The sequence below is a fragment of the Puntigrus tetrazona genome, chromosome 23 (assembly GCF_018831695.1).
Source record: "Puntigrus tetrazona isolate hp1 chromosome 23, ASM1883169v1, whole genome shotgun sequence".
NCBI classification, from domain to species: Eukaryota; Metazoa; Chordata; class Actinopteri; order Cypriniformes; family Cyprinidae; genus Puntigrus; species Puntigrus tetrazona.
In genome coordinates this window covers 13931030-13956378 of record NC_056721.1, presented here as the reverse complement: position 1 = coordinate 13956378, position 25349 = coordinate 13931030, and the positions used below count along the sequence as shown (strand labels likewise).

Genomic DNA, 25349 nt, shown 5'->3' with positions numbered 1-25349 from the left:
AGTGGAGCAGCTAAGTAGGGGTCTCAAACACGGGGCGCTTGACTCCTAAATTCCTAAGAGTTGCTATGGGACACTTTTGTCATGATTTAGGTATTGTACTTAAGCTCCTAACAGTTCTGCTTACAGTTGATACATTTTCCAACCAAACAGCATATTTGATTCTAGTCATTTTTTATCAGTAAGCATAAAATAAATGTAAAACTTGGTATTTTGGTGTGATTGATATTATGCTGTAATTTTTTTTTTTAAGATTTTAACATTTAGATAAATTAAATTAAATTAAATTAAATTAAATTACCTTGGTTGCTTAGAGATTATACAACATATCATCCTTTAAAAGGATGTTCACTCAAAAATAGCATTTGTCGATGTTTGTACACCATAATTTTTCAAAAAGAATTTTTTTTTGTCTAAACAAAGTGAGAAAGCAAACACCGATTTTGTTTTTTTAAGCAATAAACATGACTTAAATTAAAAATAAATTTCAAGTTAAAATTAAAGTTATAAATTAAAGACATTTTATGTTTTAATAGTTTATTACTTCAATACACTAGAAAACAGTTCAAAATATAATGTAAAGATGTGAAATTTGTTTTATGGTTTTAATTGCTGGGCTTCTGTTGAGAAAATCAGTATCTTTGACATGGGTTAAAAGACCAAAAAAAATCATTTAAAGGGGAGATACAGCGATTTGATGTATTTTGGTATACTGTACGTTTCACAGGTAGGCTACACGCTGGAAAAGGGGGCGGGGTCTCAGCACGGAACTCATACATGTCAAAGCCCGTGACCACCTCCTTCCTATAAAGACGTCGATCACATTCCGGCGGGCGGGGTTCATCAAGCTCCGTGTTTCTCAATGAGTCTGTCGAGAGCGCGACTGGACTGAGCGTGGAGCACACAACATCACTGTCCACTCCGAACACGACATGGATTACAGACGGATTAAGCGTATTTTATTTGTCAATGTATTTATGAACTTTGTATTTATTTCTCTTCAGAAAAAGGAAGGTACGTGGAATTCATCATTTCAAACTTTGTAAAACTTCTCGCTCGGGTTCTCACGCGCATGGTTTAAACTATTTTATAGCTTCATACTGTGCCGTAAATAGCTACCTGAACGTCTCAGTGGAAATCATTGGCGTTGTCGCAATGTTAAATCAACCTGTGTGAGAAATGGGAGATATTTAATAGCTACTTGTTCCGTCGGTCCGGTGCAAGTTTGTGCGTAAAATTTCAAAGCGAGTTTGAATAGGCTACTTCGAATTGTTATAACCGTTCAAAACGTAGTTTATGCCTTTAGGCTAATAGGCTGTTTTATATCTAAACATCATGTCGCATTACCTAAATGTATCTCGCGCGAGCGTAAAACATTCTGGTGAAGTACATTTAATGAGCGAAGAGTGAAAGTAGCAATAAAACACAAGACTACCAACCGGACACTGCAACGAGACTTTGCATTAGTTTTTTTTCTTAATTATTCATTTATTATTATTTTATTCGGTAATAGTAGCAGCAGACATGATTTCCACGTTTGTTCAAGTAGCAATCAGGCGTTCTTGTGTATTTACTGTACTGTTGCTTAATCCATGACTACTGCTGCGCATCCTGACAAAAATATTTAATATATGATATTTTTGCGTTATTGTCACAGAGGTGCTGCTGGATATGGTGGCTTCAGGAGCGGAGCTGGGTTGGTTGACGTCGCCTGTTGATCACGGGGTGAGTTTACTGTAGGCTGCTTCTACCGTAACAACCTTCAGTTTTATGGGCTGTATTTTTTTTCGTTTTTTTTTTTTTTTTTTTTGTAATTTTTGAATAAACGTTTTTTCCTTATAGGACGCTTATAATTCATAATTTACCCTCAGAACGTTCCTCGAAAAGTTTAGAAGGCTGCGCGTACTTTGTAGTCTCGTGCGATTTTAAAGCCCCGTGTTAGCGACAGTAAAACCGAGGGTGTAATTAACTTTTAAAGGTTGGCGCATATGGTGCTTTTTGTGACGTGAGCTGAAGCTATAACGTTTACTAGAATTTAGAAGCGTAATTGGTTTTGAAATCAAAAGAGGATGTGCATTATAACATGGTAGCTGATTTATAACTAGTACAAGACCAATTCGGAGCTACTAGTCGTAGTTTTTTTAAGGGTAGTCGGGCTGGGTATTGATAGCTGGTTGAAAAGTTTAGATCAGCTAAATCCATGTTTCGAAAGAGCTACTGGGTTTTTCAGCAGGGAACGATCTGGGATGGTACAGTCGGTACAAGTACAGACTCGTTAAGTTTCCTTCTCACCAATACCTTAAAACGTGGAAAAAGCAAATGCACGCAAAGTAATTAAACCTAAAGCATTTTCCTTCAGACTCTCGTGGAAAAAGCAGAGGAATTAAGAATGTGAACAAGGTGTCAGCATGTTCAAGTTTATAGAAGGCTAACTGCACTCTTAATGAGCTGCTGTTTATTTAAAGAGTTCAGTGTCTTTCAAATGTATGCGATGCTTTAAACCACAAAGTTCCTTTTAAATGGAAGCATTCGTTGCGGAGACCGTTTTACTGGCATGCCACACACTACGAAAACAATGCACCTCTTCTGTAATTAATATCGTGGTGCACATGAAATTAGACCTAAGAACACACATGCACACTGCATGTGAACAGCTATGTTACAGCACATTACATCAGTCATGCAATATAAAGACTCTTGCATTGTTCCTTGCCAGAAGTTGGTGGGTAATTGACCAGTATCCTCACTACTACTTAAAATTCCACGGTCAGGACATTTCGTGTTATTTTTGTCCTCAGCATTCGCTGGCATCTTTTCTTTGAAATTTTTTTTTCCACAATCTTGGTTTTGACTTTCTTGCTAACATCCATTTTTTTTAATTTCACGTTGCAGTGGGAGATAGGCCAGCGGGCTGTGAACGGCTCTCTGTTGTATAACTATTATATATGTAATGTGGAGGAACGAGAACAAGACAACTGGCTTCGTACTACATTCATCCAGCGCCACCCCACCGCCTCTCGGGTCTTTGTGGAGCTGCGATTTGTGGTCCGTGATTGCAACTCTTTTAATGCAGACTCGCTAATCTGCAAGGAGACCTTTAACTTGTACGCCTCTGAGGCAGACGCCGACATTGGCACTGCTTTCCGCAAAGGTCTGTTCCGCAAAGTGGCCACCATTGCTCCAGATGAAATTTCTAGCCTTGGAGAGATGAAGATGAACGTTGAGACAAAAATGGTGGATAATCTTTCTCGCAAGGGCTTCTACTTGGCCTTCCAGGACATTGGGGCCTGCGTCGCCATCTACTCTGTCAGGGTTTACTATAAAACATGTCCAGCAACAGTGAAGAGCTTGGCAGCATTCCCTGAGACCGTGGCAGGGGGAGAGAATCAAGCCCTGCGGGAAGTGGCTGGAAGTTGCGTCTCAAACGCTGTAAGCGAGGACCAACCTCGCATCTATTGCACCACGGATGGGGAATGGGTGGTACCTGTGAGCCAATGCCAGTGCAGACCTGGGTTCGAGGCCATGAACAATGCATGCCAAGGTAAGACATAAGTTTCTTTGTTTGGTTTCTTTGTGAGTCCAGAACCAGCTGTTGTCACTTAAGGTTTCTGGTTTGGGTCAGGAATTTGAATATTGACTAGACTTCAACATAGATTGTGATTAGCATTTCAGTTGTAGTATATCATTATATAAATTACTGTATTATTTTACAAAAATGTTTTGTGTTATTGTGAATTTTGTCTGTTGTTACGATACATGCTTGTGGCTTGTGATTATTTTTCTGCACGGTATATAAGAAATACTATACTTAAGTTTCTTCCTGTTCTTTAATGGCTCTCAGTTTATAGTGTAGCATACTTTTCACACACAATTTTTTTTTACTTTTTAAGCTTGTGTGTGTATGTATATATATATATATATATATATATATATATATATATAATTGTTCTTTATACGTCTGCAAAATGTAGCATACTTTCTGTATTCTACATATTTTAAGTTGTTCATCAGCCATTTTGTCACGCTGTCACTCTTAAAATTTCAAGTGCTTTGAAACCTGTTTGTTCCTCTTCACTGTGCGTTTGACTCCTATAACCCCCGGCATTCTTTAAAGCACAAGTTCAGACGTCAACGACTTTTGCAAACCCATTGTGCTTTAGGCAGAACGTTTTAATGACAGCTTTAAATCTCGCATTGAGAAAGTGACAATTTCTTTTTTTATTAGGCGTATGTCACAGTCGCCTGTTTTTTTTTCTCTTGTGTTCTTATCCCTGCCACACCAGAGCAAGATCAGCCATGTGACAGTCCTAAAGTGCTTTGTGACTGTGGAAATGAGAGCACCGGCGTGTTGGGACTTGATTAGAATAATTCCGTTTTAAACGTCCTCTAACCTCAACACTTTAACATATTTCCACAATTCAGCCACATGCAGCGACAGGTAAAATTCAGACGAGTGAAACTCAAATTATAGCAAAGTTTCAAACAGGGCATCAGGGTTACAATTTTTTAATTGTAGCGGTTGCACATTACAGTCGCCAATTTCATGCACGTGCATATTTTTGGTTCACGCACATTCCTTATTTTATAGTCTGGGAATTGTGGGAACAGGTGTGTGTGCAATGGTTTAGAATGGGAAAAGATAAAGTGTCAGACTTTGGAGAGGGAGGAGATTGTAGTGGAAAGGTGGAGAATGGAATGCAAAGGTAGCAGAACAATGTAGTGCTGTGTTCAGAGACAAACCCTCCTCTCCAGACCCCCCCGCCAGCGCCTCTTTCACTCGGCTGATGCATTCCTGCTAGGTTTATTAAGGAGCCTTCCCAACTACTGCCGGCCTGAGGAATTCCCTGAGGAGAGCTCCAGGCCAGAGCTGACTCATGTTGATGGATGTACTGTTGATTAAAGGCAATCATTGTCGAATAGCCAGATCAGGGGACTATGGCTAAATGCGTGGGTGGGGTCAGAAATCTGTTCTTTCTCTGAAAGGATGGCAAACTGTCCTGTGGTGGTGAGAGTTCTTAATAATATTAATAGAAGACATGCAGGCGGCACTGAGGTTTAATCAGCATTGACCCTGACACAGTTTTCCACTAATAAAACACACCCTTTCTCAGTCATAATGAATAAAAGAGCGCATACCTTTGTTGACCACACAAAGACGTGCTGCCTGACCTATGCTAGACTGCACTAGGAATTCATGCCCACACCCTGTCACTCACAGTAAACCGAGGTTGCCAGATTTGGACAGCTATAGTTTCTGGAACGTTTCAATGTGCTATTGGCCACCATATTGTTGATCTATAGGAAATACAAGACACTGATGAAACTGGATGGTCTTGAATCTTTATATTTCAGTAGAAAAATCCTTGTGCTTTACTGTAAATAAGGCTTTTCCTGCACTGGAACATGTTAAGCCCAGAGTTATGGGTGACCAAGTTAGAGTTTTGTGTGTATAATGTGTGGTGAGTGACTGGCTGGGTAGTAATTGACTTGGGTGTGTGTCCTCAAGAGCCATAAGTACTGGTTTTGGATGGATCTTCTTCCTATCCTGTTACTCTGGTCTTTTCTTTTCTTGCTTGCTTTCTTGTATTCTAGTTCTTAGTTTCCCACCTTTGTACCCTCTCTCAAACTGATCGTGATCCCTAGAGTTTTCCCAAATTAAACCAACTAGGCATGGTTTATATTTATTGTTATTGGCTGCTCCAATGACAATATGTTATTTTTGGCCTTGACTGCAGGTCTTGGAAGTGACATGTATTAAATGTTTAAACATCCACTTTCACACGGCCCTGCAAACAAAGTTGAAGCTCTTCTGGGAGATTTCAAATGGTGTCTTGTAAATAAACAGCTTTGCTTATCCCCATCTGTCTCCCAGAGACAAATAGATGCTTTTAGGCCATCCCTAGTTTACATGCGAAAGCATTTTAAATAAACGTTAGCTCTGACTCACATACATGTACGTGTACGGTCAAAAGGTTGTGAAATTTTGGAATTCCTTGCTTGAGAAATTGCACAGAGCACTTGAATACCTCGGGCCATTAGGTGACAGCGCAGAAGTGGAATACAGAAATCCTCTGAAAGTGAGATAGTGGAGTTTGCTAGACGGAAGTAAAAAATTCGATGTTCAGATAAAATGCCAGCAATTGCGCAAAGCTTAAAGTTTGGACTAAATATAGTTCAGCAGTATTCCGCCTGAACAGAGCTGATGAAAGCAGTTTTAATCCGTACCCTGAGGTGTAATTATTCTATGTTTTATGTAATGCCCTCTTCTTTTGCCTTATTTAATTCTTGTATACCTATTAAGCCACAGAAACAATTTATCCCCACCTATAGGATTCTTAATCTTACTCAACTAGCAGTTAACCACAACAACTCATTGCCGGTTCTTTCCATTGCAGTACCATTTGTCTGGGCAAGTTTAGATAATGAGGAGCACTTTCAAATGGTTTTGGTTGACGTCTTTGATCCTCTGTCAACCTTATGTGCCAACATAAAATGAAACGAAAGTGGATGACATGGTTGTTCAGATCATTTCAGGATAATGACTGGTAAAACATACAAATTAAATGAAACTATGTGCAATGGAACTCAAAACGTTTGCGTTGACCATGTAGGAGGATGTGAGCGGATGATAAAGTGAGTCACCATAAGGAGGGAATTGTGCGGATTTTTCCACCTTAGTAATTGGTCACGTACAATTCTGCCATTTTTGCATATATAATTTGGTACATTTTTTAGTTCAGTGACAGTTTAACGCTCTATATACGCTGTGGCTTTTACATGAGAGGAGTGAGAGGATTGTGTGCATGTGCTGAGTGTATTGTGCTGCTAGTATGTGAGATCAGCAGTTTCCTGCCTCCATGTCAGCTCTGCGTCCCCCGAAACAGGACAAGCTATAGCGGAAACCGGAGGCCTGCTAATCCTCAGTGACCCTCCAACTCGTCCGCTCAGGGTTTTCTATTGTCGCTCTCAGTCACTGGCTTCATTCACTTATTCATTTCCCACTTATTAAGGAATTTTGTTTATGCGTTTGCTTAACATTTTTGGCCTTACCCAGACTTTGGCCATCTGTGTTGCCATCTCAAAGTTTGGACGATGGGCTGATGATTTGTATGAGAGCAAACCAGTATTGGTGGTGCCCATTCAGTTGAGAGATTGTTGTGGTGTTTTTAGGTTCTTAATTAACAAATCTTCTGGATGAGTCTCAGTGTTTGTGTCCTTTGTGTGCTGTCATTTTCTCTTCCTCCTGCCCTCTTTCCTTTTAGAATGAGTGGAAAGTGTGAAAAAAGAGGGATTAGAGCATTTATTGTGTCTGTTAACGACTAGATGAAAGAGTGAGTGGAATTGTAAAGCGTAGATGTAATTCTCTTACAACTGTTCCATTGGGCTGATAATCCTTTGCACTAATGCTCTCACCACACCTAGAGACCATTCCCTCCCTGCTGGCTTCATGTTACATACCCCCATACATACAAACACACTCACAGCTCTGGCTTTGTCCCGTCTGACCATAAGAACCACTCCAATGACCATTCAGAGATGTTTTCTGTGGAAAATGCATTTTTGTGGGAAAATTAGAATACGCACCTCTCTGTAACTCTCAAAATATTTAGGAATGACCTGATATAAGCAAAAAATGAAAACCTGAAAATTGTCACGCCTGATGGTATAAACATCAGTACTATTTTGTCAGAGTGTTTTGTTTTGGTTATGTGTGTATTTAAAAGTAAGTACTTCTAAATATAGATAGAAACAGACAAAAATGACCAACTTATATACTATATATATATATTAGTTAAAGTGTGCTGCTCCACCAGATGTTGATGAGTGAGCATCAAAATCACAGTAAAAAATAAGTTTACATATTCCAAATAGTTTTATAAATAATTGTGTATATATTTATTATGCTTTTTAATAAAATAAATATTTTTGATGCTTCAATATAATAGTAAAAACATATAACAAAATGCATAAAACGAATAAAAATAAATATAATTAAATATATAAACTTAATTGTATATATTTTTGCACAACGTTTATTTAGAGCCATCAGCACATATAGCTCAGCTGTAAAGTTGTCTTTGCCTCCTTTAGGCCGCAGAAAACCAATGTTTATGATTGCACCATGCTATCTTAATCTTCATTTTCTTATGCGTGCGTGTTTTATTTTCTCAGTGGCTCTCTGTCTGAATTTAACCTCTTCCCCTGTGAAATGAGCCCCTGGCCGCTGTCCGCACTCACTCTGCTCTGGTGTTTGTTTTACTTGGCCATCAACACCTGGCGGAGCAGCACACTTTAACTCAACTCTGCCTAAGGCTACATGTAAGCCCCTCCGTGCCTAGGTTTAAATGACTAGGCCTTTTGTTTTTCTTTCCTTTTTCTCATTCGAAACCCCCCCTGTCAAACTCTTGTCCTAGAGGGGTTCGTGCTGTCCCGCCGCCATGTAAACACTCATTCATTCAGCCCTCCTTCCCCTTCTCTGTCGACCCATCCATCCATACATCCGTCCATTAACGTCACCCTCTCATCAGTCTTCGCTCCGACTGCTCCACTCAACCCACACGGCTCACAGACCCCAGTAGGTCATCGGCGAGCAGGATCCAGCTACTCTCACAATAAACAAACAGTCACTCAGAGGCTCTTACGGCCTGGGCTCTCGGAGCCAGATAGAGAGACGGGGCCCTTGAAAGACGGCCGACACATCTCTGCTGGGAAGTTTGCATTACATAAATGTAATCAAGGTTCCTCAAAAGCCATAAGTCGTTGTTCGCCTCTGACCTCTCGCTACGATTTTGGCGAATGAGCCAGTTTCTCCTTTCCAGAGTGTGTCTAACATTCGCCTTCTCTGTCCACGAAGCTTTGATTGGCTGCCTTAGGAAGGAAGCTACGCGTCAGCCCCACGCTTCCTGCTTCCTGTTGTGTCCAAAATGCGAAGACAAAGCCCCTCGCGCTGAATCACATTCCTGCAGTATTTTGGAAAGTGAAATGTTGGCTAAAAACAGTAGCTTTAGAATTCAATGGAGAATTACAGTGTAAAATACTTTTTCTAAATTGTAAATAATTTTTTTTTTGGAGTACATTTTACAAAAGTATTTATACATCAAATTTAATTCAGTGTATTACTTTATCTTTGTAATTTATTCCTTTTTTATTAATTGAATTGCATAAAAATGTTAAATCATTAACATTTTTAATTTCTTTTACATCAAATCAAAGTGGTTATGCCAAAGTGAATTTAGAGAACACTAAATGCATAGTTACATTAATATATATCATATATATATATATTATTTTATTGTTAAAAATTAAAAACAAAAATGTAAAAACGCACCCTCTACAAAGAATAATTTATGTATTTTATTTAATTATTTGAAGTTAAAATAGTTTTAAAGGAAATCCTATGTCACGTTTTTTTTAATTGTAACTCAAAGTTGGAAGTTCTGATTCCTTACACACAAAGTGTTTTGAATACGTTTTGAGTCTTTTGTAAACTTTTTGCATAAAAGGATTAAAGCGGCCCTCCAAACGCCGTCAGGTTTTTGTCCGTGGCTGTTAAGAAGCCAGCCAGAGTATTAACGCGTCATGCGGCATCTACGCTATTCGAAACAAGTGTTTTCTCTCTCGCTGTCCCGAGTGGCATTCTGCGCCTGTTGTCTGGACTGAATGGGCCGTCGAATGTTGTGCTAGACGCTCACATGTGGCAATGCGGCAAGTGAGGGGACTTAAGAATTTGGAGATTACGAGTGGAGAGCCAAGAGTGGGGGGCATATGAAACGGGCTTCGCAGCAGCAGCTGTTTGGCCCCCTTTCGCTGTGAATAGGACAATTCTTTTTCTTCCCCTACTCCCCCCTTTCCTTTCAAATCCCACCAGGACTCGTTATCCCTCTCTCTGTCTCTCCCTCAGTCCCCCTGTCTCCCACACCATCCCCACCTCCGCAGAGGGCCGCGTTAATGAGTTGCAGTAAAGTCTCTACAACAGCTGGCACAGAAACAAGATGAGGAGTCAACTTGAAAGAAGAAATAAATAACACATTGGCTCGATCTTCGCTGCCACGCTGAATTCTTTTCATGCTGCGAGTTTTCTTTTGAAATAAGAGAATGCGTGCTCTCAAATATTAGAGGTAATGTATACCACCGTTAACCCCCTTCCTGTGAGGGAGAGCAAGTGGCTCAACCCAAAACAAGGCCTCAATTGATACAAAGCGCTCAGGAAGGAGGAAGCACCCTACTCTGTAATTATAACTGTTTGGCAAATCTTCAGATAACAAACCATTAGAAAATGAAAACAATGATTTGGTATGTGACCACTGTGACTACAAAAATACAACGTCTGCAAAAAGTATTTGCTAATTTTTAAGCCACATTGCATTAATATACACATTTCATTTATTTTGCCAGCATATTAAGCTGACATTTTTTCTAATGTGATTATTAATAATCGTATTGTATAGTTCTAAATAATTAATAATATATTTTGACTAATTTTAAATAATCCTAAAATAATTTTGAGCAAAAAACATTTATTAAATAACATTTATTATATCTATATATGCTTATTTTACACTAAGGTATTAAAATAGTACTATTCAAAACATTTAGATAGAAATAATAACAAAATCAAGACAAAAAACATGCCGCTTTATACTGATAGACTTCCTCGTCACAGGTATATGTTTCACACTTCCTAATACTGACATTTTTGCATAAATGTCAATAATCATCTCTCTACTAGTATTACACCGTCTTTGGCCCCTGGCAGCATTTCAACACAAATACAGATATTTCACCTGATCAGGCACATGGTGTACATGATTGTGTAATATTGCAACCAATAATCTAAGCCTTGCGTGTGTCTGAGCTTGTTGCCTGACTGATAAAACTTGCAGCTTGAAACCGAAAACCAGATATCACTGCTTCATTGTGAAGGTAAATCAATGGTTCTGTATGTGGTTGGAAAGGAAAGAGCCAGATTCTGAACGGAAGCAGTGTGTGTTTGTGTGTGCATTGGCTGGTGGTGGAGGACTGGACAGCGGAAGGACATGAGCTGGGCATGTTGGAATGTTTCTAGACAGATTCCTAGGACACCTTTCATTTTCTTCCTGGTGCTAGATTTACAAAATTGGATTGAATGAATTTATGCTTGAAAATCTTTTTTTATTTAATTAATCATGCACATTTGTAATTTTTTTTGTTAATTATCAACAAAACATTTATTTTGTAAATTTGCAAATCTTTTCATTATCCTTTTTTTTTTTTTACTTTTTTTTTTGTGTACACAATTTAATTCTTTTTTCAAACATTTAAATATTTCTTCAACAACATATAACCAAATTATCTCAAGGTAATTTTAGGCTATGAATGATGTCATTTCCCCTCAAGTTTACACAGGTGTCCAATTGAAAGAATTTAGAGTAACCACAGGTGTAGACATATGGACATGTTCTGTGATGTCTGACAACCACAGGCTTTCCAAATCCTTTATTTTGTATAGTACATTTATTGTGTAAAATCTTGTAAAGCCATTGTGCTGCAAGTAAACGCTACATTATTTAATATTTTGATATATAATTCAAAGACACTCATGTATGACTTAGCGGTCCAAAGACTTTTTTGGGACCACTGTATATGTGTAATGTAACATAATATATATATATATATATATATATATATATATATATATATATATATATATATATATATATATATATATATATGTATGTATAATACTAGAATTGACGACAGCATTTTTCTTCTTTATTAAATTCATTGTTAGATGCAGCATTCATTCGCTCTGTTGGTATTATGTGTTTTGCTCTGTTTTCTCTGGTGCTGGAGTTTTGAGAGCAGAGGTACCGTGCTGGAATGTGGGATGACTGGTCCTGTTTGTAGAGAACGGGGGGGATGGTTCACACAGGATGAGTAGGAGTGTGCTTAGTCTTGCTCTGTCAACTTTGTGCACTCTTGCACAGAGCTTCAAAAAAAAGCCGTAGAGAGAAAAAAAAACATCTTCAAAGGAGGTTCATTTACTATGTTCATACATAGATGATCGCTTGACATGTATATATGCTGTGAGCGGTTTAATTGCACCATTTGCTCTCATCCTCATCCAAGTCATCATACATGTGCATTTTTTTTGTTTTACAGAATGTCAGTCTGGTTTCTTCAAATCTTCAGTGTCCAGCGAGGCCTGCAAACCCTGTCCAAAAAACACCCAGCCCTCAGGTCCTGGCGCCACCAGCTGCACCTGCAAGGACGGCTTTTATCAAGCACCCGAGGACCCCAAAACAGCTCCTTGCTCTGGTGAGAAGCTACTTCTGCATCTCATCTGTCATGAGCTAGTTGCTGTCATTTTGTATTTACACACAATATCCTTTCTCTGTCACTCTTCTCTGAAGGGATTATCTTAACCAGTACAGGTGAATGGGTAAATAAAAGACTTGTCTGCTCTTTGTCTGCTTAGGTTTACCCTCCGCTCCTCAGAGTCTGGTGGCAACCACGGCTCAGATGTCAATAGGCAGGCTTCAATTGTCGTGGAGGCCCCCTGCAGACACCGGCGGGCGCAGTGATATCATGTACACTGTGGTTTGCGAACGCTGTGAGGGGAGGGCATGTCAGCCCTGTGGTGAGAAAGTGCGTTTCGATCCAAGCAACACTGGCCTGAAGGACACCAGAGTCACCGTGAGTGAACTGGAGCCCCATTTGAACTACACTTTCACTGTGGAGGCACGGAGTGGAGTGTCCCAGTTTGGCAATAAGAGAGCCACCAGCAGCATCAACACCGCTTTACATTATACAGGTCGGTGCTCTAACTGATTTACTAAGGGGTTGAGAAATTATATTTTTACCATTCACAACTTTTTCTGCTGTTCAAATGTATGGGGTCAACAAGATTTGTATTTGTTTATAAATGAATACATTTATTTAGCAAGCATTCAATTAATCAGAAGTAACAGTAAAATCATTTATAATTCATAGAAGTATTTATTTCTGAAGGATCATGTGACACTGAAAACTGGAGTAATGGCTACTGAACAAATCAGTTTTGTCATCATAGGAAAAAAATCAAAAACAAATAAATATATAATTTAAAATATAAAAATCTTAAATAAATGGGGCATTGAAGAGAATAATTGGGATTTTTAAATTCTCATTTTCAGTCCCTCGATTTTAACTCATATCTCTTTGATTTCATTTTTATTTTTTTCTTTGGGAAATGAAAACTATAAAAAATATATTAAAAAAATTAGTTATACTTTATTTTATTGGCCACTTTAAACATTATGCTAACTATCAGTAACTTTAAAACTACGTGTCAACTAGTCTAATTCTCATTCATTTGCAACCACATGCTTACTTACGCTTTTGTTTAGGGTTAGTTGAAAAGGTTTAAATATACTTGCAAGGTTTTTCATAGTATGTTGTGGACCCATCAAAATAAAGTGTTAGAAGATATTAAACAGTCTACTAATACACTTATGACTGCTAGTTGACATGTAGTTGCAAAGTTAATTACTGTTATTACTACTGAAATAAAGTGTTACCAAAAATTATAGTAGTAGGCTGTAATTTAGGTTTAATCATAAGCAGCAAAAATCAAATTGTTTTAGTTTTTGCAGTATAAACAGCAAAAAAACACAGAAAGTCAGATGTTTACAAACCTGATTCAAACCACATCCATTTGTGGTTTGAAATCCGATTAAAATCAGATATTTTGTGAATTATAGTCTGTACGGTGACTCCAGTCAGATCGAATTTCAGGTTTTTTTTCTAACCCCATTGAAAGTGCACAGTGCTTACTGGGACTGTTTCCAATTACACTCAATTTTCCCCTCACTCTAGTGAACCATTCACTATTTGCGCACGGTCCTAAAGATCAGATGAAAGTTTGGGTGTACAATATAAACAAGCTCATATACGTCAGAGACTCAAACTTACTCTTTTACCCCCAGATCCCCCAAAAGTGACTGCAATGCATCTTGTGGACAGCAGCTCCACCAGCCTGTCACTTCAGTGGTCTGTTTCTCACCGTTCCAAGCCAGTTGCCACGCGTTATGAACTGATGTATCGCAAAAAGGTCAGCTACAATATCCATTTCAGTCTTAATAAGTAACTGAAAATCTTGATCCATGATATTATTTTCTATTTCATCGTCTTCCTTTCATTGTCATGTCTACAGGAAAATGATGAGGAGATAGCCAACGGAAAGGTCACTACCTACACTGTGCTGGTGCTGGAAAAGAACTCGGTTCAGATCAGTGATCTGTCTCCTTCCACCGTCTACTTGTTTAAAGTTCAAGCTCTCAGCCCAGAAGGAAACCCAGGCAGCCACAGCTTGGAACAGGAGTTTTCAACGCTCCCGCAAGGTGAACAAAATGAAAATGTTTGTTTTTATGAAGTCATAAATGTATTTTTATGGCATTTAGTTCTCTATTTATTTAATCATTGAGAAAATTCACTGTTTAAAAAAAAATACCGAAAATAATGACACATATTTGTACACAGTTCAATTAAACGTTCTATAGAATGAGAAAGTCCCAGTACCACCAGCAAATCAAGTTTATGGATGAGACAAACATGATAAAGACATGTTATCCCCAAACGTCCTGTTTCAAAATGCAATGCATTAACACGGACAACAAACTGTGCTAGGCAAAAAACTCATAGGTTTTTTATCATTAAAAATATACATGTTAATGCATTAAAATGAAAAAATGTAGAATAAAACATTTCATTGTTTTTCTTCTTATCTTCTTCTTATTTTTAGAATGTCTTTTCTTGTTAAGTGACAGATAATGTTTCTTTGCTCTTTTATGTCATGGAGTGTTTTTATTCTTGAATGACTCATTTGCTCGGCTGCCTTGTTGTTGTTTTCTTAGCTCTTCAAAAGCAGGGAAACACACCAGTGATCCTCGGGGCCGCGATCGGAGGAGGCATCATGCTTTTCATCGTGGTAGTGGTCCTGCTTCTGCGAAAACGGTTAGCAACAAGCACTTCACACACACACACAACCGGCTTTGTACCTCTTCCCCAGTCACTCCTTTAAGCCGTTTCTTTTCTTCCTCTTTAAAAATCCATTCAGTGTTTCCTTTTCACCGCTCTCACACTCTGACTGAAACGGCTCCTTACCGCTTTTGAGGAAGAATCAATTCGCTGACTGTCCGCTGACTGCTCACTAAGTGTATCTTAACAAGAGCCGTGTTTGAAAGGAGATGAATCAGAGAGGCATATTGTGTAAGATAAGAGGCGACGGGATTGTAGCGGTTCTGTGAAGGCGACCGGAGCCCTTCGTAGTTCCCTGTGATAACCCAGACCTCTGTCACCACTTGGCAAACACAGACCACTTTTTTCTAAGCACTCCTCGACTGAATGGAGCCGGGCCAGTGCTAGCCACTCTTAATACTCAAGTCTGTAAAGAAATGTGTCGGTTTGCTGAAAAATAGAGCACTCATTGAGTTGTTTTTCTTCTACAGGCGAAGAAACTCTCACACCAGACAAGGGCCAGAGGACACCTATTTCTCCAGCCCAGGTTAGTGCTATTGAATTTCATTTAGTAGCTTTCTTCTTTTACAACCCCTCCTCTTAAATTTTCCCTGAATTCTCTTCAATGCAGACCAGCTGAAGCCGTTGAAGACCTACGTCGATCCTCACACGTACGAAGACCCTAACACGGCAGTGCTCAAGTTTGCCAGCGAGATCCATCCCAGTCACATCACAAAGCAGAAAGTCATCGGAGCAGGTTAGTACATCCCTGGCAGTTTGACAAGCCGCTGTGGGGCTGTTTTGAATGCATTCTGGGGGAAGGGAGTTTCAACACTCATTGATTTGAAGCTATGTTACAGTTCATTGGGAGTGACAGCTTTTTTACAGTTCATTGGAGTGACAGCTTAAACAAGGCGCACATTAGAAATTGTCTGATTCGAGCTTTACATGTTAGAGCTGGAATATTTTCAGTGTAGTAATTCTTTCCCTCCAGAGACGCTTTTTCCCTCCCAATGTCATTCAAATTGAATTAGTGTTGTTTTCTTAACCCGCTCTGGAGGTTTTTTTTCATATCCCACATGGAGGAGTACGGCTATAAAAAAACCTGAGTTAATTAATCATGACTTAAAAATAAAACAAACAACCGCTAAATTAGACGTAAGTCCTAAAGTGTTTATAGGCTATATATCAAACGTCAGATTTAAATGAGAAGATCATTGCGCCGTGGTCGCGTTTTCCCTCTTAAGCCGCCCACAGGACGTGGCCCTTGTCCACTTTCTGTCTGCTTGTTGTACACAGATTCTCATGCCCCTTCTGACCCCCTCCCATGAATCTACTCGCTAATGTTCAGAGGCTTCTCCGCAGCCAGATGCATGCTGGTTATCATTTCAAAGCACCTCGTCCATGTTTTTAAATAACCCCTATATGTCACGAGGCACGATTACAGCGTTGTCACGGGGTGTGTTGTTTATCTGATAAGCCTGTATGCCTTCCACTTGTGCTGTAGGTGAGTTTGGAGAGGTGTATCGAGGAATTCTGAAAGCTCCCGGTCGGAAGGAAACAGCTGTTGCTATAAAGACGCTGAAGCCAGGATACACAGAGAAACAGAGGCAGGACTTCCTCAGCGAGGCCAGCATCATGGGACAGTTCTCACATCAGAACATCATCCGACTGGAGGGGGTGGTCACCAAATGTGAGTGCCGTATCAAGACTACATCTATTTTTAGAATAAATTAGCATTAAAAAAAAATTATGTTCAAAAGGGGGCCTCAAAATAAAGTGTTACCATTTATTGTACTGTAGAAGTGTTGTATTAAATAAATATTAATAAACGTTTTTGTTGTTACTTGTTACAGAGTTTTATCCTCTGAAAATATTTACTGAGAACTACTATTTGTTCTTTCTTTTCATTTTGTTAAGTCGCTTTCTCTCTTTGTGTGTTTCTTTTCAGTCAAGCATGCCATGATTGTGACCGAGTACATGGAAAATGGAGCTCTTGACAAATACCTGAAGGTAAGTTTGTCAAATTCATCACTGAGGCAGAAAAAATATGACAGATGAAACTGACATACCTTCAAAGTGATTTAACATAGCTAATAACTTACTCAGGAACTCCCTAGTGTGGATTTCCTTTCACAAGAACAAATTCGATTTAAAACTGTTCTTCACAGGACCACGATGGCGAGATGTCATCCTTCCAGTTGGTCGGTATGCTCCGTGGCATTGCGGCCGGGATGAAATATCTCTCAGACATGAGCTATGTACACAGGGATCTGGCTGCCAGAAACATCTTGGTCAACAGCAACCTGGAGTGCAAGGTGTCTGACTTCGGTTTGTCACGTGTTTTGGAGGACGACCCTGAAGGAACCTACACCACCAGCGTACGTTCACATAGCAAATAAATGTGTGGTTACAAGCTGCTCTTAACTCCAGATGGCTTTATTCTACCATCACTACAACCTGGTTATTATTTCAGGATTTTCGGAAATTACAAGGGATTGCCGACACTTGTTTATATGTTTTTTTTTCCCAACAGGGAGGTAAAATTCCTATTCGCTGGACTGCTCCGGAGGCCATAGCTTACAGGAAATTCACGTCAGCAAGTGATGTGTGGAGTTTTGGCATTGTCATGTGGGAGGTCATGGCCTTTGGAGAGAGGCCCTACTGGGACATGAGTAACCATGAGGTACCACATCGGCTATGAACAATAACTCTGCTGTTAGTCCCAAAGGATCTTCCGTCTTATCTGACTACTTTTGTCTCTCTAGGTAATGAAGGCCATTAATGAGGCTTTCCGCCTTCCTGCTCCAATGGACTGCCCCTCTGCCGTCTATCAGCTGATGTTACAGTGCTGGCTGCAAGATCGCTCCAAACGGCCCCGCTTTGGCGACATTGTCAGCATACTAGACAAGCTCCTCAAGAGCCCTGATTCTCTGAAGGCCATTGCAGATTTTGACCCTCGGTGAGCACTCATCACATACTTTGAATTCTTAAAAGGCTCGTACGAAGCTTCACGAGGCGTGAACGGCAGAGAGACGTTGAGGCATGTACTTTCTGTTACACAATTTTGCGCAAATGGTAGTTCAAACAAAGTCATTCCTTGGTAAAGTTAAGACATGCAGCCACGTACCAGTGGTGTAGCTGAATGGTTTGGCATCTTCAGATGTTTATCACATTGTAGGCATGCAAGAGGGGGATATCGGACAGTTTCGTATCTTTATCAGATTCTCGAACCGAACAGACAGGTTTTCCTCGTGCAGTGTGTTTCTTTCCCACCCAATAATTAGAATAGGGGAAAGGCAAAAAAAGGTCTCGCCGTGCGGTTTGTTGAATGTATTTGTGTTCTGTCTTTGTCAGAGTTTCCATAAGGCTTCCCAGCACCAGTGGCTCAGATGGCTCTCCCTTCAGGTCTGTGGCCGAGTGGCTGGAGTCCATCAAGATGAGCCAGTACAGCGAAAACTTCAATATAGCCGGAGTCGTCAGCATGGAGCAGGTGCTGCAGATGAAAAGCGAGTGAGTAACACACATTTGCCCTCGTTCTGGACCTTTAGCACGCTATGCAAGGGAAGAATGACTGAGCAATCAGATGAGATCACTCCAACTGTACAAAGTACATTTCGGCAAAACTAATTTCTGCTTTACTTGGTGTGTCATATCCTGGTGTCAGTTTATCTGGGCTGAGCTTTTCAGTAATTAAAATTGTGGGGGTTTTTTTGTAGTGAATACGCTCAAATTTTGTCTCTAAATATATAGAGACCGGAGTCATAAAAAGTTTTTTACATGATCTGCTTTCTGACTGCAAAGACTGCAAATTTCCTTATTTTTTTGTTAAACATCTCATTAATTTAACTTCTAATTCTCATTAAATAAATTAGTTATTTTGAAGAAATGTCTCCACCATGTTCAGATAAATGAAAGTTCAAAAAATAGTTGTAGTAGTAAATAATAATTGTAGTAAAAATAAATAAATGAATAAGTAAAAATAAATTGTTATTATTATTATAATTCTAACAACAGCATAATATTACAAGAACAAAAACAATATTAATATAATTATTTAGTGCTGTCACATCCAAAAGGTTTTTTGTTTGTTATGTATATATAAATAGAGACACATGCATGTATATATTTAAGAAACATTTTATGTTTAGTATATTTATATATAATATAAATGATATGAATATAAATATATACATATTTACAATATATACATATACAATATTTTCAAAATATATACTGTATGTGTGTGCATTTATGTATGCATAATAAATATACACAGTGCAGACACATACATTATGTAAACAAAAACGTTTGGCTGCGATTAATTGTTTTTATAGAACTTTTATTATTATTATTACAATCTTACTATTCAAATATATAATTTAGTTTATTTTTGCATGTATTATTATTATTATCACTGTTCAAAATAAATATTTAGCTCTTGTACATACGTTACACTATTATCACCTTTTGGACATATAGTTTTCCTTCTTACATAATAAAAACTAGTATTCCGACATTATGTAATATAGCCCCCTTTGAATAAAATGGCCCCAGATGAACACAATTTGAGAGTTCTGGGAATTTGCGAAGGAATTCAGGGTGTTTGGAGAGCTTCCTTTCCTGTGGCCTACAGCCTACACTGAGGCTGATTGGTCAGGACAAGATCGTATTTAAATAAGATGGTATCTTTTAACTTTTAATAATTCCTAGAACTTATAAATATTTTCCATGTTTTTGTTTTAGGGATCCGGTAATTGAATGTGGCTTAAATTTATGCTTTGGTTGCAAGGATAATCTCGCACAACCGCAGACCATTTTTGATTTACTGTATCTGGCGAGCACGGAAACCGCATAAATTGTAATAACGATTTAACCTTCTTAAGACTTTTAATCGAGTCGAGCAGTAACGTTCTGCTTAAAAACGCAAAAAACTTTCAGCAGCATTGTAGCAAACACCTTAAAGCGCTACTCGTGCAACGATTCTAGTTCGAACGGAAAGCACCGTGGCAGCAGAGAAAGAATAGACGTGGTTTTTAGTGGCCTGGATGTGGTGAATTGTGGCATGCTGTTCCCCCTCCCCTCTTCTGCCATCCATCCCTCCCTTCCTCCCACTGTTTCGGCAGACTCCCTCATCCCTCCCATTCCCAACAGCGCTAGTCGAGGCCCGTGCTTTCACTGTAGCCAGGAACCACCGTTTCTGCCTGCTGGGGCCATGAGGCTGTGCGGCTGCTCCCCCTCACATCAACACGATTGGACTTAGAAGTCAGGACACGAGATGAAAGAGTGTAGGGATGGTGAAAGAGAGAGCTGATGTACATGCGGAGGTAAAGACGACAGTGCTGGACCTCACGGAGGAGGCAGTTTGACTGATGAAGGGGTTGGGAGTGTAGTAACAGCGTAGCTCCAAGACCTCTGGCTCTGCTCCCGTGGGTGTTTTTAGCCTAGAAGCTCGCTGAACTTTGTGTGGAGGACCAGAAATGTCTTTGATGTGTTTGTCTTTTATTTTATGGCCGACTGTTCCATCTGGTGTCATCTGGTAGCACTCTTTAAAACCAGAAACTATTTACAAGTCCTCCGCTGCCTGAGCCGGCCAGCTCTGATTCATGGCGGGTAAAGGGAATCCTTGTTAAATCATCAAGGCGCCAATTAAAAATGTAATTGGGACTCTGATAACATGCTATCTTTTAAACGCCTCCTCAAAATTGCTTTTTGAAAGACAAGATTATGTATAATTTTCAAGCAACCTCCCACCGTGTTATTATCTTTGATGAAAACTAAAGCAAAGACGATGAAATAAATGTTTTTGATATAAAATGTATTAAAAATAAAATAAAATGTTTTTATTAAAAGCAAAAAAAAAAAACAACAACAAAAAACTGGGGAACTAACCTTAAACATGTTTTTAAAAATCTATCTTTTTTTTTTATTCCAAAGGCAACTAATTAAAATAAAGTACAAATAAACAAATAATTTTTTGAGTTATTTTTGAGTATTAACAAAAGACAGGAAAAAAATTTAAAGACAAGAACCAACAAACAATTCAAATGAAAAACACATTGAAAAAATAAAACAATAATTAAACTAACATAACTTTGCAAACCTGAAACAAATACTAAAATAAAACTTCATTGTTGGTTTAGTTTTATGTTATTTATTTATTTATTTATTTATTTATTTATTTTATAAATGGTGCATTGTTAAACTTAAACTTAAAAATTTGCCTGGGATAGTTGCTAAAACTGCATAAAAACTAAGACTAAATTAAAAGAGAAAGTAAAGAATAAACATTTTCTAAATATACAGAAAAAAATAAATAAGTAAAGCAACTGAAAATAAGCTAAAATACATTTTTATGACTCCCAAGCTAAAATGGACATAATTTGGATTTCGTTTTGGATGTAAGAACTAAACAACTAAACTAAGAATTAAATAAAAACGTAAACAAAATAAAAATGTCAAAACCTTAATAACCCTACCCTCCAGTTCTCACAAGCTCTTTCTTTTCTGTTTCCCAGGGATATTCGTAACATTGGCGTCCGTCTGCCGGGCCATCTGAAGAGGATTGCCTACAGCATCTTGGGGCTTAAGGACCAGACGAGCACCCTGAGTGTGTTTGCAGTGTGAACTGTCTTTAAAAAAGTACCGAAGGGACCGAACCCTTTGGCCGTGGACTGAATAAACTCTCAGCTGCCTCGGGATTGGACTGCAGGGACAGCCCTTGACCTGGCCATAACCCTCCAGTCCAGCGAGATGGACTCTCACCGCTGCGGACACATTGGAGTAGCATTTGGTGTACTTATAAAAAATGGAGGAAGTGTAAAACAATCAAAAAGCTATTGATGTATGCATCAAACCATGTATATTAGATATATTTTTACCATATGCATATGTTTATTTTTTAGAGAAAATATAGTCATTTCTTTATAGTTTTGCTTTTTTACATTTTTTGTTAGTTTCGTATGCATGCTATATATTTTCGCCGGACAGCGATCAATGCTAGTTAGCACTCACTTTACGCTCGGATCTTACGTTGCTCCTCCATTGCTGTTGGCACTGTATTGCTCTGTACTTGACTGAACGTTTCAGCAGTACGAGAGAAAACCAGACCCACAGGTCTTTCTGTACCAGAAACACGGACTCGAAGCTGGCGGTTATGGGCTTCAACCTAAGACTTAACGATGTTCTGCTGAGATCAAGGTGATTGTAATGCTCTCTGGTTTCTATCATGCTTGAGTTGGCCATGATTTGATGTCTCGCACGATGACATTTCTTTACAATTGCACTCTCAGCGCTATATGCTTTGGACCATCAAGTTTAAAGTCTCTGGTTTAGATGAAACGGAGCAGCGAGGCGTTCCTTAAATCCTGTGTTTTCTCTGCAAACAAGAAGAGAGGAGGCACCGCCATGAAATAGCACTTAAATCACAAATCTCAACAGCTGTCTCATCCCTTATCGTTATGAAAGGTTACGGCAGTGATGACATTAAGGATCGAAGGGAACAAAGAGCGAGCAAAATGACAAAATGGAAATGGGTTGAGAAGGAAAAAAAAAACTGTTCTGGAACAGATTGTCGGACTAAATCAAATGGGAAAATGCGATCCGGCGGTGTTCTACAAACAAAAGCACGGTTCTGATTTTCAGATATTTGCACCAAGTGACAGTCCTAGCAAACTGAGAAAATGATCAAACAGACCAGGATATGTGGATGATATACCAAGGTCTGTTATTCATTCTGTATCAGCAGATTAAAGTCGCCTGGAGCTGTGAATTGTGGAGACTATCTTTGGCAGATCTGGTTTATGATTAACTGATTTAAGATATGCTGGGATGAAATGCTACAACCTCTCTTGATTATTTCCTCTGACTTATAAGACCTCAATATGATTTCACATGTGGGGTAGATAAGCCCCTTCGTATGGAAAGTCTTACTCCATATTAAATTCTCTCTCTTTTTTTTTTTGTATTTACAGAGGAGAGAAACAGCTACGTAATGTCCTTAAATCTTAATGGATATTGCAGTTCCAGTTAATTTCACATGATTTTTTTTTTTTTGTAGATGTTGAATGCAGATGGGTTCTTCCTTTTTTTAGAAATGACATATTTAGTGTTTGTTTGCAGTTGATAATGTGTTTCATATCTATTTTAAGTGGGACGTTGATACTGGCAAACTGCAGGACTTTGTTGTAAAGGGAAAATTGTCATTTCTGATCACTTATTACCTTTTTCTCGAAACACTCAGTTAAAAAACATGCATACTTCCAAACAAAGAACAGTTTGATTGGGCCAAGTGTTTTGTATTTTATTTAATAGTCTATTTATTTTTTACTTTATTTATTGTTTTAATGACACTGAATTGGGATTTATTTGTAATGGAAGTTTGTCTTTCAGTCACAATAAAATCTTTGTAGCCTTTCATTTCAATGTCACATTGATTTCTTTGCTTACTTTATTTGTTTCTTAAACAATGAAAAGGCATAATAGAATATAAATGAAGTTGCTGCTTCTTATAACAGCTTCATTGTAATGCGTGCCGTAGTGAGCAAGTCAATACAGCAGAGGTTTTGCATGACTGCATTATCTAATTGGTCAAAGCAGCCCCTATTTAATTAGTTAACGGTTGGAAGTCCATCTGTAAACTATGTCAGAAATCACTGAACCTTATAACCCGTGCAGGACAATTTACTTTGTTCTCAATTTAGCCCCTCCTGTCCATAACCGCAGCCTCACTGAACCCAAATTAAGAGACGCTTTTGTCTGGCGCCCACGGTACTGAATTTATCAGCTGCCGCTGAGTGATGCAGGTAACAACGCCACTAATGCACCCTTTTGATAAGGTGAAAAATGTCACGGTTGGAATGTAAATATTTATATACGAAAATAATCGGACAGGGGAAGCTGGCTGAAAAATGAAATGCCATCGCGGAAGTCAGACAGGTAGAGCCCTATCCGTTTCTTTGACCTGCGTTATGTCCGCATGTTTGTCGTTGTCTGGGCAGCTTCGTCATCGTTTGTTGAAATTCACTTGCTCACGTGGCTTGAAATTGTGTGTTTTAGTTTAACACGAGGTACAAAAAAAAAAAAAAAAAAAAAAAAAGAATAGGACGCATTTCGCTGTATGCACATTGCGCTCACCTGTGTTTTGAATTTTGCACTTCATTACACATATTAAGTTAATAAAAGTGGTAAATTAGTAAATAATAGACCTATGGCAGAAAATTATGCAAAACAGCGTGATTTCTCGTGGAAAAAAAAAAACACTAACGTCACATTCACTGACGTCATGTCAAGCGCCATCAAATCGTTTAATGAATCAGACACAAAACTTTACATACATACATACATACTGAAAGTAACACATTTCCGTTTGGAAAGTCAGATGTTGATGTATTAACCGCGCTGAGGGATTCCGTCTTTTGAGCAATTCATTTAAAGAGCCGGTTGATAAGCTAAATAGTTTGTGAATTATAAAAACTGCTTGTCATTATTTAGCCGTACGCGTTTTTGTTTACCGTATTCAGTACAAACCGCAGCGCGAAGTTTTGCTAGCTCACATTTACGCTAAGCAGTGCTCACATTTTCGCAGTGAAGTCACTCCCAACATTTCTTTTTTAGCTCGAAGAGTATCTTATTTCACATGTAAATTGGCCTGCTTCATTGTGAAAGTTAATGGCTTGTGAATAGTAATGTTGACTACAAAGCGAAGACCAATGTAAAGAAAGGGTCGGGTTGCTGTGAAAAATAAGGGAAAGACGTTTAGAAAGCACTATACAGCATATCCCAATTAAAGTATACATTTACATAAGAAACAAGTCCATTCCTATCTATGAGCAGAAATGTGGATTATGGGAGGGACATTTCGTCCTGTGTGCGTTAAGCTAAAATTACAGGCTACAATAGAATAGGTGAGGACTGTTGAAGGCTGGACCGTGGTGCTTTATGCGCTGCACACATGGTTTAACCTTAATGGAGAAATGTCCTGTGTGAGGCCTGTGGCTTTCATTTTTAGGTTTCCTCTTTCTTTACAGTGGCTTTGAAAATGTCCCCGCTCTTTAAAGAACTCCCATTGTAAAAATCATCATTATACAGTTCAAGTATGAGTTTTCCCTTTTATATTTATTTCTTGTCTTTTCCATCGCCCTCTTTTTCATCTGAACACACAAAGCCAGAAGCGTTGTGGAATTTACATCCCTGCCTAATTTTAGGGATGGGTTTCTGACCAAAAAACACATCCTCCAATTTGGGGCTATATTGGTCTTCGTCCCTCAGTTTTTCTCTCTGTGTTTTTCACTCTCTCCTAGCTTATCCTCACTCTCTTTCTCCCTTTCAAGTCATTCTGTTTGTCTTTGTGACTTTTCCATGTTTTTAGGCTTTGC

General features: G+C 38.7%; 1 protein-coding gene across 1 annotated transcript; it reads left to right on the top strand.

The window, feature by feature from the left end:
• Nucleotides 1-823: 823 nt before the first annotated feature.
• epha2b (eph receptor A2 b) lies at nucleotides 824-23391 on the top strand. The gene is made up of 17 exons (XM_043225093.1): nucleotides 824-1011; nucleotides 1655-1722; nucleotides 2890-3538; nucleotides 12139-12294; nucleotides 12455-12790; nucleotides 13944-14068; nucleotides 14171-14357; nucleotides 14871-14970; nucleotides 15465-15520; nucleotides 15605-15730; nucleotides 16481-16666; nucleotides 16925-16986; nucleotides 17145-17354; nucleotides 17510-17659; nucleotides 17742-17935; nucleotides 18331-18486; nucleotides 21492-23391. The coding sequence occupies exons 1-17, from the start codon at nucleotides 930-932 to the stop codon at nucleotides 21598-21600; spliced, it is 2952 nt and encodes a 983-aa protein (XP_043081028.1). The 5' UTR covers nucleotides 824-929; the 3' UTR covers nucleotides 21601-23391.
• Nucleotides 23392-25349: the final 1958 nt, after the last annotated feature.

Coding starts and splice junctions, on each gene's coding strand:
- epha2b (XM_043225093.1), top strand. CDS start 930: ATGGATTACAGACGGATTAAGCGTATTTTATTTGTCAATGTATTTATG. Junction 1,723..2,889: donor CGTCGCCTGTTGATCACGGG/GTGAGTTTACTG, acceptor TTCACGTTGCAG/TGGGAGATAGGCCAGCGGGC. Junction 18,487..21,491: donor GTGCTGCAGATGAAAAGCGA/GTGAGTAACACA, acceptor TCTGTTTCCCAG/GGATATTCGTAACATTGGCG.